This window comes from Triturus cristatus, chromosome 6 (assembly GCF_964204655.1).
Source record: "Triturus cristatus chromosome 6, aTriCri1.1, whole genome shotgun sequence".
Classification (NCBI taxonomy): Eukaryota; Metazoa; Chordata; class Amphibia; order Caudata; family Salamandridae; genus Triturus; species Triturus cristatus.
In genome coordinates this window covers 298,064,510-298,085,732 of record NC_140589.1, presented here as the reverse complement: position 1 = coordinate 298,085,732, position 21,223 = coordinate 298,064,510, and the positions used below count along the sequence as shown (strand labels likewise).

Below are 21,223 nucleotides of genomic sequence, written 5' to 3'. Positions count from 1 at the left end.
GCATTTCCTTCATTCTTTCCAAAGTATGAAGTATGTGTTATGCAGCAGGAAACCACTTACAATTCACATTGCCACGGGGGGGGGGGTGGGCAGGGGGGGGGATTATAAAATTCTACATCTTTCTCCACTATTCACCACAATCCAGCAGACAAGATTGCAAGCAATGTTCAAACAATAATCTGTGCAGGTTAACTAGCAGTGGTTAAGATCCACCTGTATCTTCATGAGAGAAGGATAAAGCAGAGGACAAAGGCCATCCCAAGTCACACTAGGACACCTGTTCTCAAAGAAGAGGCTTTCATAAAGTTTCAAGAGATGAGGTGATGACATTCATCTCTGGTAACTTTTGGTGGCCACTTGTAATTTGATCATGGTACAATGATCACACCACTAATCTACATACACAAGCGCACAATGACTGTGTACATATCCACTACTAAGAGCTTCCTTTTGTTTCTATTCTACCTTCATTTAAACATTTCTCATAAGCTTTATTATGCTTCAACAGTATAAATGATTAGATTTTCTAAAAGCTCTCCTTTGTTAATGAATGAGTAATTACTGATAACCGTGTTGGAAATGTCCACCCTCCTTAGTTTCATCCATATTAATTGCCTACTAGTAGATCTGAATGCATGACTCGTTTACCCAGAAGTTGCGGCACTCACTTGGAAAGTACCTTACAAATGTAAAATATGTTATGTGTCTATAGAACCTTGGATTGCTTTAATTTTCAATAGATATTTATGTATGTATGTATGTATGTATGTATGCACGTATGTATGTATGTATATGCCATTTCTAAAGCACAAACCTAGTCAAAGGGCAGCGGAGTGCAGTACATGGTCGAAGACAGCGAGTAAGAGGAGAGGAAGCGGAGTTGTTGACGATTAATGCATTGTGATGTAGTATTCATTCAAGAAGTGACTCTCCAACTCTTTTCTAAATTGAGTAGCGTAGGGATGATCCTGATGGATACAGGGTGTTGTTGCAGATCTTGAGTGCACAGATGGAAAAGGCCTGCTGCCTTGTTTTTTTTTCTTTTTTACACTGCTTAGTCTGCAGTCTGATGGTGTCTTAGCTGCAGGTGTGAAGATCCATCACAGATGGTTAACATATCTGCAAGAAAAGTGTGCTGGTCATGATAGCTTTGTAAATAATACTGCTGATTTGGAAGATGGTAAAGGGCCAGCAAGGGAAGCCAATATAAGTCCAGCAGGATGGGGATGATGTGATCATAATTCTTCAAGCGCTGGATAAGGCGTGATCCAGCGTGTAGGATGCCCCAAAAGGGTGCCAGTGTGGAGTCTAGGGGGCCACGGAATAGGGCATTATCACCACTCAGATGCAAGGGTATGATGACTCTACCAGAAGTTCTGAAGACGCTTTGTGGAAGTAGTAGTTTGACTTTCTTTAGAATAGAGTGCTGGTACCAGGTCCTCTTTATATTTTTTTGGGCAATGTGTTCCTTGAGGATGAGGTTGGTGTTCAGGGTGAGTCCAAGAGACATGGCATATGGAGAAAGTTGGGATTCTAAGCCATCAAGGTTCATGTAACTGAGCCAGGTTGTTTATTGTTCTTGGTAAATAACATGAATTCTATCTTCATTGTAGCAAGCTTCGAGTAGGAAATAGACATCCAGGTCTGGATGATGTGCAAGCAGTGTTTGAGGTTTGGATGTCTGAACCAAATGAGAATTACAAGTAGAGCTGTGACTCATCAGCATATTGATAAATCTTTATTCAGTTATCTGCGAATAGAGCACCAATTGACCTTCATGTGTAGCTTGAAGACACCAGGAGACAGAATGGAGGATTGGGGGGCTTCACAGGTGATAGGGATAGTTTGTGTCCTGGTTCTGCCTATGGGAACAAAGTGGTATCAGTTGGAAAGTTAGGAGAAGAATCAGTGAAGGACATTGTCCGTGAATCTCAGTCTTGACTCCAGATTGTATAGGAGGGTGGGATGGTTCACTCTTTAAAATAAAAAAAATAAAAGAACATTTTGCATAATAGTAAATGACTTCCGTTAGTGACCAGTGCACATCAGACACCATTGGCAACTAATTAATTACATACTTTATAACTTAATCCCTTTTTCCAATTTTCTCCTCCTCACTCCCCCCTCACCCTCCTCTTGCAGCAAAGGTTCATCATAGGTACATTGCTCCTACAATCAACAGATCAAGCAATCTTAGGTGGTACTTCTTTATTCAAGATAACAGTCCTCATTGTGTGTCCACAATCTAGAACGCTCACAAACTTTTCGAGCACCAAAGAAATATTGTGCAAGTATCTCCAACTTTTCGCAAAAACACTTTTTTAATTCCATGGAGCATACTCGCTAATTTTTCCATTCCCAATAAGGACCAAATCCACGCCCATCAGGTTTCCATTGTGGGAACATTGGATTTACCACCACGTTGCTATTATGCCTTGTTTGGCTACCAAACGTAGGGTAGAAATCAATTTGCATTTACTTGTTTGTAGTGGGTATAGTATATACCATTCCATGGGCAGGCTAGAATGATCGTATCTGGGCATCCATCCTTCTCACTTCTTATATTCTTCTCAATAGCCCTTATTATATTCTCTTAGTATCTTGTTAGTATACAAGTAATGTTCTATAACTTACCACAACCTCTCCAGCATCTGCCAGATCTGTGCAGGTATAGTATATGCAGTTTTTCAGGAGTTAAATGGCAGCGTAAAGTATCTTAAACAGTGTTTAGCTCACAAAATTAGTATTTGCTATTAGGATTTCTGCCCTTTGGACTTCAGTTAAATGCAAGCATAGATCTTTTCCCACATGTCTTTCTTTACAGGCAATTTTGCTGCATTTGAGTTTTTTGTTTGGAGGACTTGATCTAGAACAGTGATAGCATGTTTCATGTCTGAGGGTGTCTCGAGGCCCTTGTTTAACTGCTTGTTGGAGGAACCTACGCTCTACGTTGTACTGGTGTATAGCTTTTGGTCCAGAAAGAGCCCTTTTTAGGTCTCGCCTGACCCAGCGCATGCGCTGGTCTGGCGAGACTTATTGAGAGGGCTCTAAAAAGTGCTACCAGGCCAGCCTACAGCTACAGTGCATGTGCGCGGGCGCGCTTTACCGCGATTACTTTCACTTTCGCGGCCGCACGACCGCTTTGATGTTTGATCGTGATCGCAATCGCGATCACTTTCACTTTCACGGCCGCTTGGCATAGCCAATAGGTCTCGCTTTTGGGACCTTATAAGTATTTAGTTATGCAACTGTTGCATGGCTAAACACTTATAAGGTCCCAAAAGCGAGACCTATTGGCTATGCCAATGCTTGTTGTAATTTGGTGTACGGCCATACTTCTTCTTAATGTCCACAGAACGTTTACTCTGATTGCCCAAACACATATCTACTAGCCTGATGCACACAGCCTCATACTACTACTTGAAGGCAGCTGTTCATAGACCTGGAGTAAAGTCAGTATTGCTCCATAAAGGCATATAGGGTGACAAGTATGTTCTTAATTTCCCTCCGCTATTTAATGTAACCCCAAGAACTCCTTACTATAGACACTATTGGTTACTGATATTCACTGAGAAAAAAAAACGGTTACAGGGACATCATAGCGAATCTCAGATTTCACTCGTACAAAACCAGTGAAATTCAGCAGTTACTTGAGCTAACTATAACTTACGCCCCCGCAATGCACTGCCTATGACCTCATATGTTACATCACTCATGACATGGTCAGTGACATCACTGATGACATCTCAATTTACATCACTGATGACATTACCCACAGAACCACTCCCATACCCTCTCCCACCCCATAGTAGCTCTCATACACCCACTCCCACACAACTCCTTACATACCCATTCACAGACCCATCCCAGTACTCACACAACCAATCCCTCATCCATAGAGCCACTCACATATCCACTCACTCATACTGCCACTCACACACCCACTGATGCACCCATTCAGCCACGCATGTGCCCACTCACTCACCAATACAGCCACTCACACATCCAGTCAAACAGACACTTACATACCCACTCATGCACCCTTACAGCCACTCACACACCCACTCAATCACCCATACAGAAACTAACACAGCCACTCCCGATACAGGTACTCACACAATCACCCATACAGCCACTCACACTGCCACTCACTCACCAATACAGCTACTCACACACCCACCCACTTACCCATACAGCCACTAACACAGCCACGCACTCATCGCATATCCACTCACACACTCACCCACAGAACCACTTACATACCCATTCACACATCCATACAACCACTTGCACACCTATTCATTCACCCTTACAGCCAAATGCACAGACATTTACTCCCCAATACAGCTACTCACACCAACTCACTTACCTACACACCCACTCAAACAGCTACTTACTTACCCATATATAAATATATATCTAGTCCAAAGTTTGGAACACCACACAGATATTGGATTTAGAGGTGGAGAGGAGCAGGGGTATGGTAGCTCCTATGTGGGAGAAGTTTTGAGCCTTGCTGCAAGAAACGTTTATCAGAAGATTCCCGTCAGTGGTGACAATTAATTTGTGTGTTCTCGCTGTACACAGCTCCAGCTGTTTGTCAGGAGACAACACTGTATACAATTCTTCACAGAGCTAATCCTTACTCAGGACTAGATAGTTTTCGTGTCAATCTTAGTTGCCTTGCTCCTATTTGTTGCTTTCCACCGTTTCTGTGTTTGACCCGCCAACAGGCGCTTTTTGGATTCACTATTGGTAGAGTAGTCATTCGTCATTCTCCATAGCAGCAATTTAAACAAAACCACGTTTGCCCCTTGCGTGCGCACGTCTCCCGGCCGTCGTGCATTACGGTGGGCTTGTGCGCACGACGGCCGGGAGACGTCGTGTTCCCGAACGCCATTTATTTCTCCCGCACAGCGGGAGAAATAAACCCGCACGCAAGGGGTTAAACACCAATTTTCTGCCCTTCATTGCCACCTAGTGAGCACCAGAAAAGCTGCAGCAGAAATATAAAATATGATCGATACAATATCAATTTTGTTTCAATTACTTACCGGAAATTGCATTCCGAGTCGTCTTCCCTCGCTTCTATTCACTCTGTTGGGTGTTGCATGTGATTTAAATTGCAGGCTTCAGAGCTTCCGATAGCTGCGGCCTGCTATGGTGAGTGCTGTTAGATCCCCCTGGGGACCGGGTGTTCTTTTGCGTCCGTTTGCAGTGCAGCAGACTAGCTGTGGTTAGGGTTTCGGCTATGCTGCCCAGCCGGGGGTCTGTGGTGCCTTCATCCGGCTGGCTTGGGCGTGTCTGGGTTGCCGGGGTTACGGTGTCTCCTCGGCACCCAGCTGATCGGCCTGCGAGGCTTTTTATGTAGGCCAGTGGTGCTCGCTTCGGCGGCACATATGCTATATTTGAAACGATACAGAGGGGATTAGCATGGCCCCTACGCAAGGTTGACACTCATATTCGTGAAGAGTTCTATTACACGGGTGTCCTGCATGTGGTTGCTTGTCTGGGGGCACGGTCTCCCCGGGCGTTTTTGCTAATGTTTTGCTTTTGTTGTGATGAGGCACGCATATAGCAGGCCATAGGTTATGGTCTTGTTTTTCAGTGCCCGTAGCCGCCAGATGGCTGCTATTTGCTGCATTGCTTGAAGTGGATGGTGTTCCTTTGGCTTGTTTCCTGGCACGTCGATAGCTTTGCAGTGCAAGGAGGGGTGATGCTATGTTTTCTGTGTCTGTTTTAGACGTACTGGGCCTCTGGGGCCCTGGACAGTTCGGTCTGTTGCTGACTGGTTGTTTGACGTGCGCGCGGCAGTCTATATGTGGGCTGGGAAATGTTTTTGGTATTTTACTTCTTCACTTCGCCTAGGAGGTTACAGCTGTCTTATAAGTGTTGCTTTTTTTTAGCATTTCTCTTGTTGGCTTATAGATTGTCCTTCATGCGACTCCTTGCGCCTATGATAGATTGTGTTCTCTGGTTTTACAAACTGTTGAACTGGAATTTTTTTCAGTTACAGCTCGAGCTTGAGGCTTCACTTGTGTTTTATTCAACCGTCAAGTGCCTTAGTTTCTGTGGCTTTCGTTTGTGACACTTATTTTCCTTGTCTTCTTCTGTTTGTTGCTTACGAGTTGGGGGAACTATGCCATTTCTCGGTCTTTTCTCCTGTTTGTGCCAGCAGTCACTTTCTTATTCTGGTCATGCCATGTCTGATGAGGCAGGATTGCCTCAATGTCGTAATGAAGGGAAGTGACGAGGAGGTAATGACAGTTAATGATGACTACTATAAACAAGCACTGGCAATGCTAATTGATCATGCTTGTATATAAAGGTTAAGGAGGCTGATTAGCATTGCCCATGCTTGTTGATAGCGTTGAGGTTGGAATTGTATGATGGAAGGTCGTGGCTCAGCCCTGGACATTCTGAGACACGACTCCACAGTCTGAGACAAATTAAAGACACAATTCTGGATCAGTTGGCAACAGTTTTCTACCAGAGCAGTGAATGTCTTTCAGAGCCAAACAGGTCTACCTACAGTAGTACAGTTCACCACATGGGGGGGGGGGGGGGGGGGGGAAGAGAGGCAATGAGTGACTGCCACCAACCACATCCGGGAATTATTTCTAAACATTGAAGCTGTGAAAATCCAGAGGAGCTGGCACGCACATCAACCGCCACAACAATGATGAGTGAAACACCATTTCTTGAAAGTGCACACATTCTGCAGGACATGTTTTTACATAATTACCTTGCAAGAACCAGGTGCCAGTTGATCTGCTTACTGACAAGGCGGACAAGTCCAGGTGGGAGCGAGAATTTTGCAGGACTAGATTTAAGAGAAAAAAAATCAAGCATTAGGATATAAAACAGACATGTCAAAATAAAATCCATTGTATTTAAATTCGGAAAGACATCTGTTGCGCGTGGTGATGCGGTACAATAACCAGTTTAGAGCTTTGCTTTCAAGGCCATTAAACCTCGCTAGAATAATGTCGTGCAGCAAGAACTTTACCGGACAGCAGCGACACGCAGAGCGCTGACGGATGGGGTCATTAGCCGGCCCATAAAAAAGATAATCTTTAAGGCTCATTGGTGCAAGCCTACGGGGTGGGGAACTAAATCATCAGAATGACATCACAGACACGGCAAAACCTCCACCGCGCCACGGAGGACGCTGATGAGATTTTAATATTTAATTAAGCCCCGGAATGGAATGTGCTGAGCAATCATAGAAAAGCACAGCGCGTAATTACCACTCCAGCGAGGGTGAGGGATGGCTCGCGCGGCTGTGGGGCGCCGTGCCCGTCGACGAGTCAATGGCTCCTTGGCGCGCCTGTAGGCGCGGGGGGAGCCGCGTGCCGCAGATGGCGGCGTCTGACAGCCATCTGCAATCAGCAGGAAGGAGGCTTCGTCGAGCTTCCTTTTCTGGGAGCAGGTGGCAGGTAGGGAAGCTCTCTCGACTTATCCGCGTTTTATTATCAGCGGCACCTTCTGCTCAAATGAACGGCCTTGAAATATTCAGACACCAGGCACTTCAAATATTTACATCTTTAGGTATCTATTTAATTATCTGAACAGTGGCTTTTCGAACAAAACAGCATCGGTGCACGAGGAGGCTAAGTGCGTCATCAAGTGATACTTTTAGAAGGCATGGTGGGTGGTTGAGGAGACGGCAGGCACTGACGCAATTACTATAGGATACACTTACAGGTGTGCACCTAATAGGCAAACCGGGAAACGGCTCCGTGTGCAATGAAAAAATAATTGCAAACGAACAGAAGATAAGGTGCAGTACTCAAATGTGTATAGTCACTGCCATGGCTCAGCTGCTCTTTACAACCGCGCCGCCTGCACTCTTCTATAAACTGCTGGGATTAGACAGTTTTATATCTTCTGGGTCATCCATAAGACATGGGCGCACAGATGTTCGGCATGAATACTAAGTCACATTAAGCACCGGCCACGCAATATTTTAAGAGAAACCGTCATGATCACCATAAGGCTGTTCTACCACAAGCTCAGCAGGGATGAAAATAAATGTCACACTTTGCACCCGATCATGATCTTTGCCCAGATGGCTTTACCCTCCCTCACCAAGACAGACGTCACAAAAATGGAGGCCTGGTCGTTACAGACAAAAAACAAGTGATACTGAGCAAAGCTGACTCTCCCTCCCACTTGGTTGCTTCGAAATTCTGTCCCCAACCATCAAACGAAATCGTTACAGTCCATCTGCTTTTATATCGTCCTCTGCCCTCGTGTAAAAAATAATACCTTCACTGACTACTTCATCCACTGGTTAGTACAAAAGAGGGGGGGGAATAGACCACTTGTCCTGTGTACCAGGGTCTTGTTTAACGTGGATGGTTGTCGTTAAAAAACCCTCATATACGTACACAAGTCGCAGGCGGTATATGTTGGTTCTCCGCCTTCATGTGTCGTAATAGCATTATCATTGGGTTTTTTTTGTCCAAATGCTCGCCTCCCCATGGAGGAAGACCAACTGGTTCTGCAGTAGTGGTCAGAGAGATAAAAAAAGAAAGAGGGTGTGCTCGTGCTCAGTGAAAAGGTGATTCTGGAAATAAAAATCCTGCTGTCAAAACTCTTTTTCTTTATTCTTGAGATATTTGACTTGGGAGATTAAAATCGTGAACGTGCATGTGGAGACCTAGTTATTGGTCTGATGCACTGGTTATTGTCTATAAGAGGTCTGGTCTACATGTTTCAGCCTCGTGCAGAGTCTAGAGGCTTTCGTCAGGACCAAGGGGGATTAGGGAGAGCTATCTTCGGCTCACCTTGTGAATTCTGGGGGCGGTTGTAGTGTACTCACCACCCTTGATGTAAGGAGTCAGATCTTTTAGTACCTGTTCCTGTGAAAAAGAAATAGCGTGTATTATCACATCCTAACAACACATTAATTGCTAGTGTTCTCTCTCATGGATAATGCTAAAACGGATATTTTGAACAGACAGTCTTAGTGTACTGTAATCATTGCGCTTCACTGGCGCTTTGTCACACACAGATTTGGTGAAAGAAAGATTTACGGTCGAGTTAAAAACAGAGGTTAAGTAAACATCACATCGCTTTTCTTTGCTTGATTTGGTTGTATAGCATGTTAGCAGCATATGTATTCTCGGTTCATTGCTAATCTAAAAATAATGGGAAAGAAAAGAAATCGGTTTTCGCTGTTTGAACAGGCGCTTTTCTTTGCTTGATTTGATCGTATAGCATGTTGGCAGCATATGTATTCTCGGTTCATTGCTAATCTAAAAATAGTAGGAATGAAAAGAAATCGGCTTTCGCTGTTTGAACAAGCGCGTGGTTTCTAACTGAACTAATGGGAGTAATTCTCGTAAAAGGGGATTACCTTGTTTTGGAATTGTACATCTTGCTTCAGGATATTAGTCAGGTGGTAGAAAACCTGTTGCTGTTGGAGAGGGAGAAAGAGTTAGTTTTTTTACTCACTGTTTGGCGCTAATTTTTTGGAGACGGCTTCCGCGTCGCTTACCGGTTCCTCCGGCAGACCCACTTGTTCTGACTCTGACGTTATCCTGGGACAACGTGCATTCCGGTGGACTCGCGTTAAAAAGGCCGTAATTGCAAAAATCGAGGAAAGACTTCTCGGTTTGGTTGGCATTAGGTTGTTTTTAACTGATTGGCAATTTTGTATACAATAACACGCACAATGTTAGGAAAGTTTTTAAAAGGGGGGGAAAGTCAAATTAGATTTCAAAGTGTGGTGTTGCATTAAGGTGAATACTTCTGGTTAGCAATGTTATGTATGGGAAAATGGGAGTTGTGCCCATATTATGTTGATGATGTTTATCACTTCTAGATTCATAATGTTCATCAGAGTGGTCTTCCTTATGTTACGTGTTTACCTCCCTCTTCATGTAAAGTTAAGGAGGTGTTTGTCATCATTTACAGAGAGTGGACCAGGGTATGGAATCGTTCAGCCCCTCTTTATCTGTCTTTAGGCGATGGACCCAGCGTTGTTCCTTCTCGAAAAGTATTTGTTCAGCATTGTGGTTTTTGAACGTTAAGGTCTCCAATATTACCCAATTTAGATCTTCAGGGGTGTGGTTAGTGTCTATGTAGTGCTTACTCATTTTTGTTGTTGCCCTTTTGCACGAAATGTTGCTGCGATGTTCGATGATACGTAGTTTGGCTTTTCGGCAGGTCATTCCTATGTATCTCAGGTTGCAAGGACAGACTATCATGTACACCACATGTGTGGTGTTGCAATTTGTGTGATTACGTAATTCCCATTTGAAGTTGGGAAGAAGTTGTAGAGATTTTGTTGTTTTAGTTAACTTGCAAACCGAGCAGGAGCCACACGGGTAGTGACCTACTACCGGACTCAAGTTCCAGGCTGTTGTTAAGGTTACTGTTGTGGTCATAGTCCTTGGTCTCGTGTGGACCAGGATGTCTTTAATGTTTTTAGTTCTCTTGTTGGCAAATCTTGGTTTTGGCCATTTCAGTGTGTTCGAGGTCAGTATTCTCCAGTTCTTATTAATGATTTTCTTGACTGTGTTAGATTCAGTGTTATATGTTGTGACACATGTCATTAAATCCTCAGGTTCTTCTCGTTGTATAGTAGATAATAGATTTTCTCTGGGTTGATTGCGTGCTCTCTTTTGACATTTCCTTATCGTTTTAATAGGGTAATCTCTTTTGGTGAGTCGATGTTCCAGATCTCTTGCTTGCTGTCTGTAATCTTCCAAATCACTGCAGTTTCGTTTCAAGCGAAGGAACTGACTGTAGGGTAGATTGTCTCTTAAAGGTCGAGGATGGAAACTCTTATAAGAGAGAATGCTGTTTCTGGCCGTCGGTTTATAGAAAGTTCTGGTGTGTAGTGACTCGTTCATGGAAAAGATGGTTACATCAAGGAAGTCCAGTTGATGTTTATCTGCTGTTAGTGTGAAATTGAGGCAGTCATCCCTCATATTGATCCACGTCAGGAAGTTCTTTAAGGCTTCTTGGCTGTCTTCCCATATCATAAACACGTCGTCTATGTACCGTCGCCAGAACCTGATTTTTTCGTAGAAAGGGTTGTTGGGGGTTTGTATGTGTTCATGTTCGAAGTTGCTCACATACAATCCTGCTACACTCGGAGCAAATGTACTGCCCATTGAAGTTCCGTGGCATTGTCCGAATAAGGTCCCTTCGAATTCAAAATAATTCTCTGTGAGGGCTAATCTGCAACATTCCAACACGAAATGTCTAGGTGTTCTGTAGGTCCAATCACAAGAGAATAGGATGTTTTCTAGAGTGTTCAAAGTCTTCTCTTGAGGTAAACTGGTGTAGAGACTCTCCACATCTAGACCTACTAGGAGCATGGTGTTTTCATTGTAGGTCTGGCCTTCTAGTAGGTTCAGGAGATCACGGGTATCCTTCAGATATGTCGGGGTCTTTTGTACCAGTGGTTTTAGGAATTGGTCAGCAAATTGGGAGAGTGGTTCTAATACAGACCCAATTCCTGATACTATAGGGCGTCCCGGTGGTGGAGTTTTATTTTTATGAATCTTTGGTAAAGAGTAAAAATAAGGAACTCTCGGTGTTTTGGTTTTTAGAAAATCCGCCTCTAGTTTAGAAATCCATTGGTTGATTTCGGCTTCGTCAACCATTAGCTCGACGGTCCTTTGTAATCTTTTGGTGGGGTCAGTCATCAGTTTGGTGTAAAATCTTCTGTCAGAAAGAAGGTCAGTGCATTGTTGGTTGTAGCCCTGGTTGGTTAGGAGGACGATGGCTCCTCCTTTATCTGCTGGTTTTATGATCAGGTTGTCTTTTTTGCTTAGTTCATCCAGCGCTCTTTGTTCCTGTCTTGATAGGTTCATGTATGGTTTTCTGCTGTTGGTACTCAAGTTGTCCACTTCTTGCATGATAGCTTGTTCGAAAGCTTGGATTTCAACTGGTACAAGATGTGTTGGTGGATTGAATGTAGATTTGGGCCTCAGATTTGTATCGCTTTCTTTGGGTTGGATTTCTTTGTCTTTAAAGAATGTCTTCAGTTTAATTTTCCTACAAAATTCTGCTAGTTCACATTTCAGCTTGAAGACCTGGTAAGGATGGTCTCCAACGATCAGGAAATTGTCCTCAACAAGGGTCTGGGCTTCGTCCCAACTCCACCGCTCGACATCTTCAAGCTGAAATGTGAACTAGCAGAATTTTGTAGGAAAATTAAACTGAAGACATTCTTTAAAGACAAAGAAATCCAACCCAAAGAAAGCGATACAAATCTGAGGCCCAAATCTACATTCAATCCACCAACACATCTTGTACCAGTTGAAATCCAAGCTTTCGAACAAGCTATCATGCAAGAAGTGGACAACTTGAGTACCAACAGCAGAAAACCATACATGAACCTATCAAGACAGGAACAAAGAGCGCTGGATGAACTAAGCAAAAAAGACAACCTGATCATAAAACCAGCAGATAAAGGAGGAGCCATCGTCCTCCTAACCAACCAGGGCTACAACCAACAATGCACTGACCTTCTTTCTGACAGAAGATTTTACACCAAACTGATGACTGACCCCACCAAAAGATTACAAAGGACCGTCGAGCTAATGGTTGACGAAGCCGAAATCAACCAATGGATTTCTAAACTAGAGGCGGATTTTCTAAAAACCAAAACACCGAGAGTTCCTTATTTTTACTCTTTACCAAAGATTCATAAAAATAAAACTCCACCACCGGGACGACCTATAGTATCAGGAATTGGGTCTGTATTAGAACCACTCTCCCAATTTGCTGACCAATTCCTAAAACCACTGGTACAAAAGACCCCGACATATCTGAAGGATACCCGTGATCTCCTGAACCTACTAGAAGGCCAGACCTACAATGAAAACACCATGCTCCTAGTAGGTCTAGATGTGGAGAGTCTCTACACCAGTTTACCTCAAGAGAAGACTTTGAACACTCTAGAAAACATCCTATTCTCTTGTGATTGGACCTACAGAACACCTAGACATTTCGTGTTGGAATGTTGCAGATTAGCCCTCACAGAGAATTATTTTGAATTCGAAGGGACCTTATTCGGACAATGCCACGGAACTTCAATGGGCAGTACATTTGCTCCGAGTGTAGCAGGATTGTATGTGAGCAACTTCGAACATGAACACATACAAACCCCCAACAACCCTTTCTACGAAAAAATCAGGTTCTGGCGACGGTACATAGACGACGTGTTTATGATATGGGAAGACAGCCAAGAAGCCTTAAAGAACTTCCTGACGTGGATCAATATGAGGGATGACTGCCTCAATTTCACACTAACAGCAGATAAACATCAACTGGACTTCCTTGATGTAACCATCTTTTCCATGAACGAGTCACTACACACCAGAACTTTCTATAAACCGACGGCCAGAAACAGCATTCTCTCTTATAAGAGTTTCCATCCTCGACCTTTAAGAGACAATCTACCCTACAGTCAGTTCCTTCGCTTGAAACGAAACTGCAGTGATTTGGAAGATTACAGACAGCAAGCAAGAGATCTGGAACATCGACTCACCAAAAGAGATTACCCTATTAAAACGATAAGGAAATGTCAAAAGAGAGCACGCAATCAACCCAGAGAAAATCTATTATCTACTATACAACGAGAAGAACCTGAGGATTTAATGACATGTGTCACAACATATAACACTGAATCTAACACAGTCAAGAAAATCATTAATAAGAACTGGAGAATACTGACCTCGAACACACTGAAATGGCCAAAACCAAGATTTGCCAACAAGAGAACTAAAAACATTAAAGACATCCTGGTCCACACGAGACCAAGGACTATGACCACAACAGTAACCTTAACAACAGCCTGGAACTTGAGTCCGGTAGTAGGTCACTACCCGTGTGGCTCCTGCTCGGTTTGCAAGTTAACTAAAACAACAAAATCTCTACAACTTCTTCCCAACTTCAAATGGGAATTACGTAATCACACAAATTGCAACACCACACATGTGGTGTACATGATAGTCTGTCCTTGCAACCTGAGATACATAGGAATGACCTGCCGAAAAGCCAAACTACGTATCATCGAACATCGCAGCAACATTTCGTGCAAAAGGGCAACAACAAAAATGAGTAAGCACTACATAGACACTAACCACACCCCTGAAGATCTAAATTGGGTAATATTGGAGACCTTAACGTTCAAAAACCACAATGCTGAACAAATACTTTTCGAGAAGGAACAACGCTGGGTCCATCGCCTAAAGACAGATAAAGAGGGGCTGAACGATTCCATACCCTGGTCCACTCTCTGTAAATGATGACAAACACCTCCTTAACTTTACATGAAGAGGGAGGTAAACACGTAACATAAGGAAGACCACTCTGATGAACATTATGAATCTAGAAGTGATAAACATCATCAACATAATATGGGCACAACTCCCATTTTCCCATACATAACATTGCTAACCAGAAGTATTCACCTTAATGCAACACCACACTTTGAAATCTAATTTGACTTTCCCCCCCTTTTAAAAACTTTCCTAACATTGTGCGTGTTATTGTATACAAAATTGCCAATCAGTTAAAAACAACCTAATGCCAACCAAACCGAGAAGTCTTTCCTCGATTTTTGCAATTACGGCCTTTTTAACGCGAGTCCACCGGAATGCACGTTGTCCCAGGATAACGTCAGAGTCAGAACAAGTGGGTCTGCCGGAGGAACCGGTAAGCGACGCGGAAGCCGTCTCCAAAAAATTAGCGCCAAACAGTGAGTAAAAAAACTAACTCTGTCTCCCTCTCCAACAGCAACAGGTTTTCTACCACCTGACTAATATCCTGAAGCAAGATGTACAATTCCAAAACAAGGTAATCCCCTTTTACGAGAATTACTCCCATTAGTTCAGTTAGAAACCACGCGCTTGTTCAAACAGCGAAAGCCGATTTCTTTTCATTCCTACTATTTTTAGATTAGCAATGAACCGAGAATACATATGCTGCCAACATGCTATACGATCAAATCAAGCAAAGAAAAGCGCCTGTTCAAACAGCGAAAACCGATTTCTTTTCTTTCCCATTATTTTTAGATTAGCAATGAACCGAGAATACATATGCTGCTAACATGCTATACAACCAAATCAAGCAAAGAAAAGCGATGTGATGTTTACTTAACCTCTGTTTTTAACTCGACCGTAAATCTTTCTTTCACCAAATCTGTGTGTGACAAAGCGCCAGTGAAGCGCAATGATTACAGTACACTAAGACTGTCTGTTCAAAATATCCGTTTTAGCATTATCCATGAGAGAGAACACTAGCAATTAATGTGTTGTTAGGATGTGATAATACACGCTATTTCTTTTTCACAGGAACAGGTACTAAAAGATCTGACTCCTTACATCAAGGGTGGTGAGTACACTACAACCGCCCCCAGAATTCACAAGGTGAGCCGAAGATAGCTCTCCCTAATCCCCCTTGGTCCTGACGAAAGCCTCTAGACTCTGCACGAGGCTGAAACATGTAGACCAGACCTCTTATAGACAATAACCAGTGCATCAGACCAATAACTAGGTCTCCACATGCACGTTCACGATTTTAATCTCCCAAGTCAAATATCTCAAGAATAAAGAAAAAGAGTTTTGACAGCAGGATTTTTATTTCCAGAATCACCTTTTCACTGAGAACGAGCACACCCTCTTTCTTTTTTTATCTCTCTGACCACTACTGCAGAACCAGTTGGTCTTCCTCCATGGGGAGGCGAGCATTTGGACAAAAAAAACCCAATGATAATGCTATTACGACACATGAAGGCGGAGAACCAACATATACCGCCTGCGACTTGTGTACGTATATGAGGGTTTTTTAACGACAACCATCCACGTTAAACAAGACCCTGGTACACAGGACAAGTGGTCTATTCCCCCCCCTCTTTTGTACTAACCATTGGAAGCTGAATAGACCACCGCTTCTTTTTCCCTCCCCCCCATTGATGATTTGTTGTACTTCATCCACTGCACACTACCATGATGACTCACTATTCAAATTAACATTGCACTTGGAAAATTCAATATCATAACATCAACACACATCCACAGCCATTAAAGCTAAAATAAATCTGCATTGTTTAAGAGGGCGCTAGGTGGCGCTAGCCAAGATGGCCGCGCTGTGGTGAGGCTCCTGGATGCTTGACCCCTCGCATCCGCCCTACATCCGTTGTGGCTGTCCCAGGTGTCCCCTGACGACCGCCGAGTGCTGAGGAGCTGCTGCCCTGTCCCCGGTGCAAGTTTCGGCCGAATTCCTGCAGCGGGAGCCGAGATATACAGCCCGTGAGCTGCACCGGTAGCCGAGACGCGCCCAACTGGTCCTGGAGACGGCAGTGTCCCCTAATCGAGCCCCCGGCGCACCACGAGGGGCGAAGGCCGCGAGGCCGCCGGAGGCCGGCCGGGGCCCAGAGGACTTGCGGAGAGGAGCCTAGGCTGGTGCCGGGCCTTGGGTGAGCTTGGGTGAGCTGGGGGGGCGGCGGACGGTGAGCGCCCCCCAGCCGTGAGGCGGCCCTGTCCGGCGGGCGGCTCGGCCCGAGCTGAGTGGGACTGATTGAGGGGCTGACTCCGGCCTCGCCGCTGCTGACACCTGCTATTCCCTGGTGCTGGGCCGACGCTGCCTCAAAGGGGGCGGGCCCCCCCTGGACCCCTGCTGGTCTGCCCTGGTGCCTTCCTCTCTGGTCGCCCCGGGTGTGGCGTGGCCCCCACAGACCCTGTGGACATCTGCCATGCCTGGAGCGGGGACGTTCCCTGGCGCCTCCGGTGCTGGCTCGCGAGGACGACGGTACCGGACCTCTTCTGCCCTGCACTGCCACCCGGGGGCCGCTGCCGGCCGGGGGGTCCCCCCCCTCCCGCACCTTGACTGTCCCCCCCGGCACCGTGCCTGATCTGTTGGAACCGGACCTTGAGTGGACACGGCGTCCCCTGGAGCCCTGGGCCTACACGTCGGACGGAGGATCATCGCTGGCACAGACCGTGGCGTGAGGCCCGCGGCGTGGTGAGTGCGGTACGGCCTGATCAGCCGGAGGGGGTGCGTGTCGAGCGGGCTCTGGACCTTCCATTGTTGGGGACCGGAAGCGCCTTCGCCCTCTCCCTTCTCCTCGAACCCCCTCATTTCTGGCCAGGTGTAGGGGGCGGCTCCGCTTGGCGGGTGGGGGCCGCCTGCCGGTCCACTGCGCCCGCCCTTGGGGCCGGCACGTGCCCCCTGGATCCAACATGGGCAAAGAAAAGGGCTCCAAACCACCGGCGGCGTCCCACCAGACGCGGATTGATCAATTCGCCAACTCGGACCCGCCGGGTGCGGGTGGAGGGGGGGCGCCGGCCCGGAACAAAGACTTGGCCGTCATCCTCCAGGCCATCGAGGCCTCTCGCACATCCTTGGAGGGGATGGTTGGGGAGGTGAAGGTCGACGTTGCGCTCCTGCGGCAGGATCTCCGCGACGCCACGGCTCGCATTACCGAAACGGAATCCCGGATCTCTACGGCGGAAGATGACATTCGCTTGCTACAGGACCAGGTCCGGGGGCTCACGACCCACTCCAAGGAACTGCACAGGCGGGCAGAAGACGCCGAAAATCGCGCCCGTCGCAACAACCTTCGCCTGGTGGGCTTTCCGGAGGGGGTCGAGTCCGGCCGCGCAGATGACTTCCTCGAAACGTGGTTCAAGTCCTGGATGCCAGCGGCCGGTCTGTCGACCTGGTTTGTGGTGGAGCGGGCGCACCGGTCGCTGGCGGCCAAGCCTCCGGTTGGAGCCCCCCCGCGCCCCTTCATTCTTAGGATCCTCAACTTTCGGGACAGAGACGCTATCCTGCGGGAGGCGCGGGCGAGTGGCCCTTTGACTTTCAACAACCACACCATCATGGTCTTCCCAGATTACACCCGGGAGGTCCAGGAGCAACGCCGCTCCTACACGGAGGTCAAGCAAAAGCTGCGGTCCCTGGGCCTTCAATACCAGCTCCAATTCCCGGCCCGCCTACGTGTCGTTTTCCAGAACACGACACTGTTCTTTGACACTCCCAGGGCGGCTTGGACATGGCTCACTGAGGAACGACCCCTGCGCCAACCCGGGGAGTCGTCCTCCAATTCTGTGCCCCGGGGCCACGGTGCAGCTGGGTCGCAACGACCGCGACGTAGGAAACGCACGCACTCGAGACAGCGCCGGGGTGCGGTGACGGCCCGGACCCGGTCTGAGAGTACATCTGGGAGACGAGTGAGGGACTCTTCGGCCTCTTCTGGCACATCATCCCATGCGGTTGGGGGGTCCCGGCGCCGTCTGTCACCTCGTCCGGCCGGGTCTCAAACCCCCCTCAATGTGCAAATTGACTTGTCAGACCTCTCCCGCAGTCCTGCTATATGACTTACGGTCTGTTCATACATCCACAGGGGGAGGCGGCGTCCCTGCCGGGTGGCGGGGGTGGAGGGCTCTGCAACCTCACGCTTTCCACCAGCAACCTGGGACGAGCCACTGAAAATCCGTGCTTCAGGAGGGGTCCACCACGCTCTTTACACCCGAGCGCTTAGGCTTGGGGTCTTGTAATTGTTGGTTTAGTTAGGGCGACAGATGCTTCCGTTCTTGAAGTGTAGGGTGGGGGGTGAGGGGTTGGGGTTTGCTGTTTGTGGGTTGTTCCTCCTTGGGGGACTGTTTTGTTTGGTTTGGGTCTGTTTTTCTTTGAGCCTCCTCTGCAGCATCTCACTTCGCGCGACGCCGCGCTTCTCCACGCCGCTACCAACACAGGCGCCGCCGTCAATTGCCCTCCTGCGCTGCCCGCTGGCTTCCCCTAGCGAGAGATCCGTAGCCCTGGCTCCCCCTGGCCACTCCATTCCCAACGCGCTTCGTTCCCGCCGCTACCATGGATGACCTAGCCTCTAAGGCTCAGGTGCGCGTCCTGTCCTGGAACGTGAACGGCTTACTAGATAGACTCAAGCGCACCGCCGTCCTGAAGTATGCCCAGCGCGCGGAGGCTGATGTGCTCTTGCTTCAGGAAACCCACCTGCTTGGGGGGGGGGGTGGGGGAGTTGACATCCTATTGCGCCGCTCCTTCCCTTTTGTGTTTACCCGGGCGATTCACGGCCCCCAGGGGATGGGGATTGCCGTTTGTGGCACGCTTGAGGGTCGGCCGCTCAGTCTCCTGTCACTCTATGCGCCGCCCACCGGGCTATCTCAGGCTCTATCTCACTCCACATCGTTACTGACAACTCTCCCACCGGGCGCTATTGTTCTGGGGGGGGGACTTCAATGCTGTCTCGGCTCCGCTGCTCGACTCCTCGGGTCCGGTTTCGGCGCCCCGCACCGCGCGAGCAAAGCAGATGGCGAGTTGGGCGGAGGCCCAGGGCTTATGCGATGCGTGGCGGATCTGGCACCCACGCGCACGGCAGTACACTCACACCTCGGCGGCCCACCACACCCACGCGCGTATCGATGCGATCTTTGTATCCCCCCCGCCAACTGTGTAGGCATCCAGGATGTCCGCATCCTCCCCAGGGGGATTTCCGATGACTCTCCGGTCCTCCTGGGTCTGGGCCCCCCACCCCGTGGGGCCCGCCAGATGTGGCGCCTCAACGCCTGGTTCCTCCAGGATAGGAAGCTCCGTAGGGAGGTGGGGTCCGCACTGACGCAGTATTTTACCGATAACGACGGGTCGGTCTCCTCGGCGGGTACCCTGTGGGAGGCCTGTAAGGCCACCGTCAGGGGGGCAGCCAAGGCACAGGTGGTGCGGCACCGCCGGGCGCAAATCCAGCGGCTCACTGCCTGCGAGGCCCAGGCGCTACGTCTGGAGCAGTCCCTTTCTGGGACCGGGGATCTGTCCGGGACTCGGCGACTGCGACTTTTGAGGGAGGAGATCCGTCAGCGGTCGCTTGATGCGGCTAAGCTCCTCTGGCAATCCTCGGTGGCGAGGGTATATGGGTGGGGCGATAAGAATGGTGCGCTGCTGCATCGGCTAGCCACTTACCCCAGGGCCTCGCGCATCATCCCGGCGGTGGTTGACTCTGCCGGCCTGCTCCAATCTTCCTCCGCGGCCATCGCGGACGCCTTCGCTCAGTATTACTCGCAGCTATATCGGGCCCGGGTGTCGGACCTCTCCTTGGCTTCAATGCTTGCCGCTAGTAACCTACGGCTTCCCTGTCTTCGGCCCAGCGACTGAGAGAGTATGGAGGTGCCCATTTCCCCTGAGGAAATTGGGGATGCGATAGGGCGCACGTCCGCGGGGAAATCTCCGGGTCCGGACGGCTTCCCCCAAGAGTTCTATGCCACCTACAAGGACCACCTGGTCCCACGGTTGGGCGCCCTCTACGCTGAGGCGATCAAGAACGGCTCCTTCCCTCCGGAAGCCGACATAGCCACGATCGTGGTCCTGCCCAAGTCTACGCCGCCTTCTTGCGATCGGTCGGCATACCGGCCGATCTCTCTTATCAATACTGACATCAAACTTTATGCGGCGGTCCTGGCCCAGAGGCTCCGGCCCTTTCTATCATGCTTGGTGCACCCGGACCAATGCGGTTTCATGCCGGACCGCGGCACTCGCCATTGCCTCCGTCGTCTTCACGTGGCCCTGGCTCACCGCCAGCGCATCTCTCCATATCTCACCCTTCTCCTTGCTGATTTCGAGAAGGCCTTCGACTCGGTTGGGTGGCCCTATCTCTTTGAGGTCCTGACCCACATGGGCTTCGGCCCCAAGTTCGTTGGAATGGTGCGGGTCCTTTACGCGCGCCCTCGCGCCAGAGTGCTGGTTAACGGGGCACTGTCGAGGCCCTTTCAGATCGGCCGGGGAACGCGGCAGGGGTGGCCTCTGTCGCCCCTCCTTTTTGCTCTTGCAATGGAGCCCCTTGCTGCCCTGGTCCGAGCGGATCCTCTTCTTCAGGGCTGGGAGTGGCCGGGCCGTGTGTCGGACAGGATAGCTCTTTACGCGGACGACGTTCTGCTGTATCTTAGTGACCCGGCGCGCTCGGGTCCCCGGGCACTTCATCTCTTGAGCCGCTTCGGTCGCGCCTCCGGCCTTTATTTAAACCCGCAAAAATCGGTTCTTGTGCCTCTGCACCCCTCCCGGGAGTGCTTCGACTGGCAGGACAATATTCCCCTCCGTCGGTTGTCCTTCAAGTATCTGGGCATCTGGGTCTCTCTCCTCCCGGAACTGAGCTGGGCTCTCAATGTGGCTCCCCTGGTCAAGAAAGCCAAGGTGGATCTGGCGCGCTGGCAGTCGCTCCCGCTCAATCCACTGGGGAGGGTGGCGC

The 21,223-nt window shown here is 48.4% G+C and overlaps 1 protein-coding gene and 1 non-coding gene across 3 annotated transcripts in view; one reads left to right on the top strand and one right to left on the bottom strand.

Moving 5' to 3' along the window:
• NBAS (NBAS subunit of NRZ tethering complex) overlaps positions 1 to 21,223 on the bottom strand; it is a 2,067,161-nt gene that overhangs the window by 1,833,014 nt on the left and 212,924 nt on the right. For both annotated transcript variants that reach the window (XM_085610668.1, XM_085610669.1), the window contains exon 4: positions 6,746 to 6,823. In XM_085610668.1, coding sequence (XP_085466794.1) covers positions 6,746 to 6,823 — 78 coding nt within the window. The remainder of the gene's footprint in view (positions 1 to 6,745; positions 6,824 to 21,223) is intronic.
• On the top strand, positions 5,379 to 5,481 carry LOC146816781 (U6 spliceosomal RNA). The gene has a single exon (XR_014964552.1). It is a non-coding gene; the product is annotated as a U6 spliceosomal RNA (small nuclear RNA).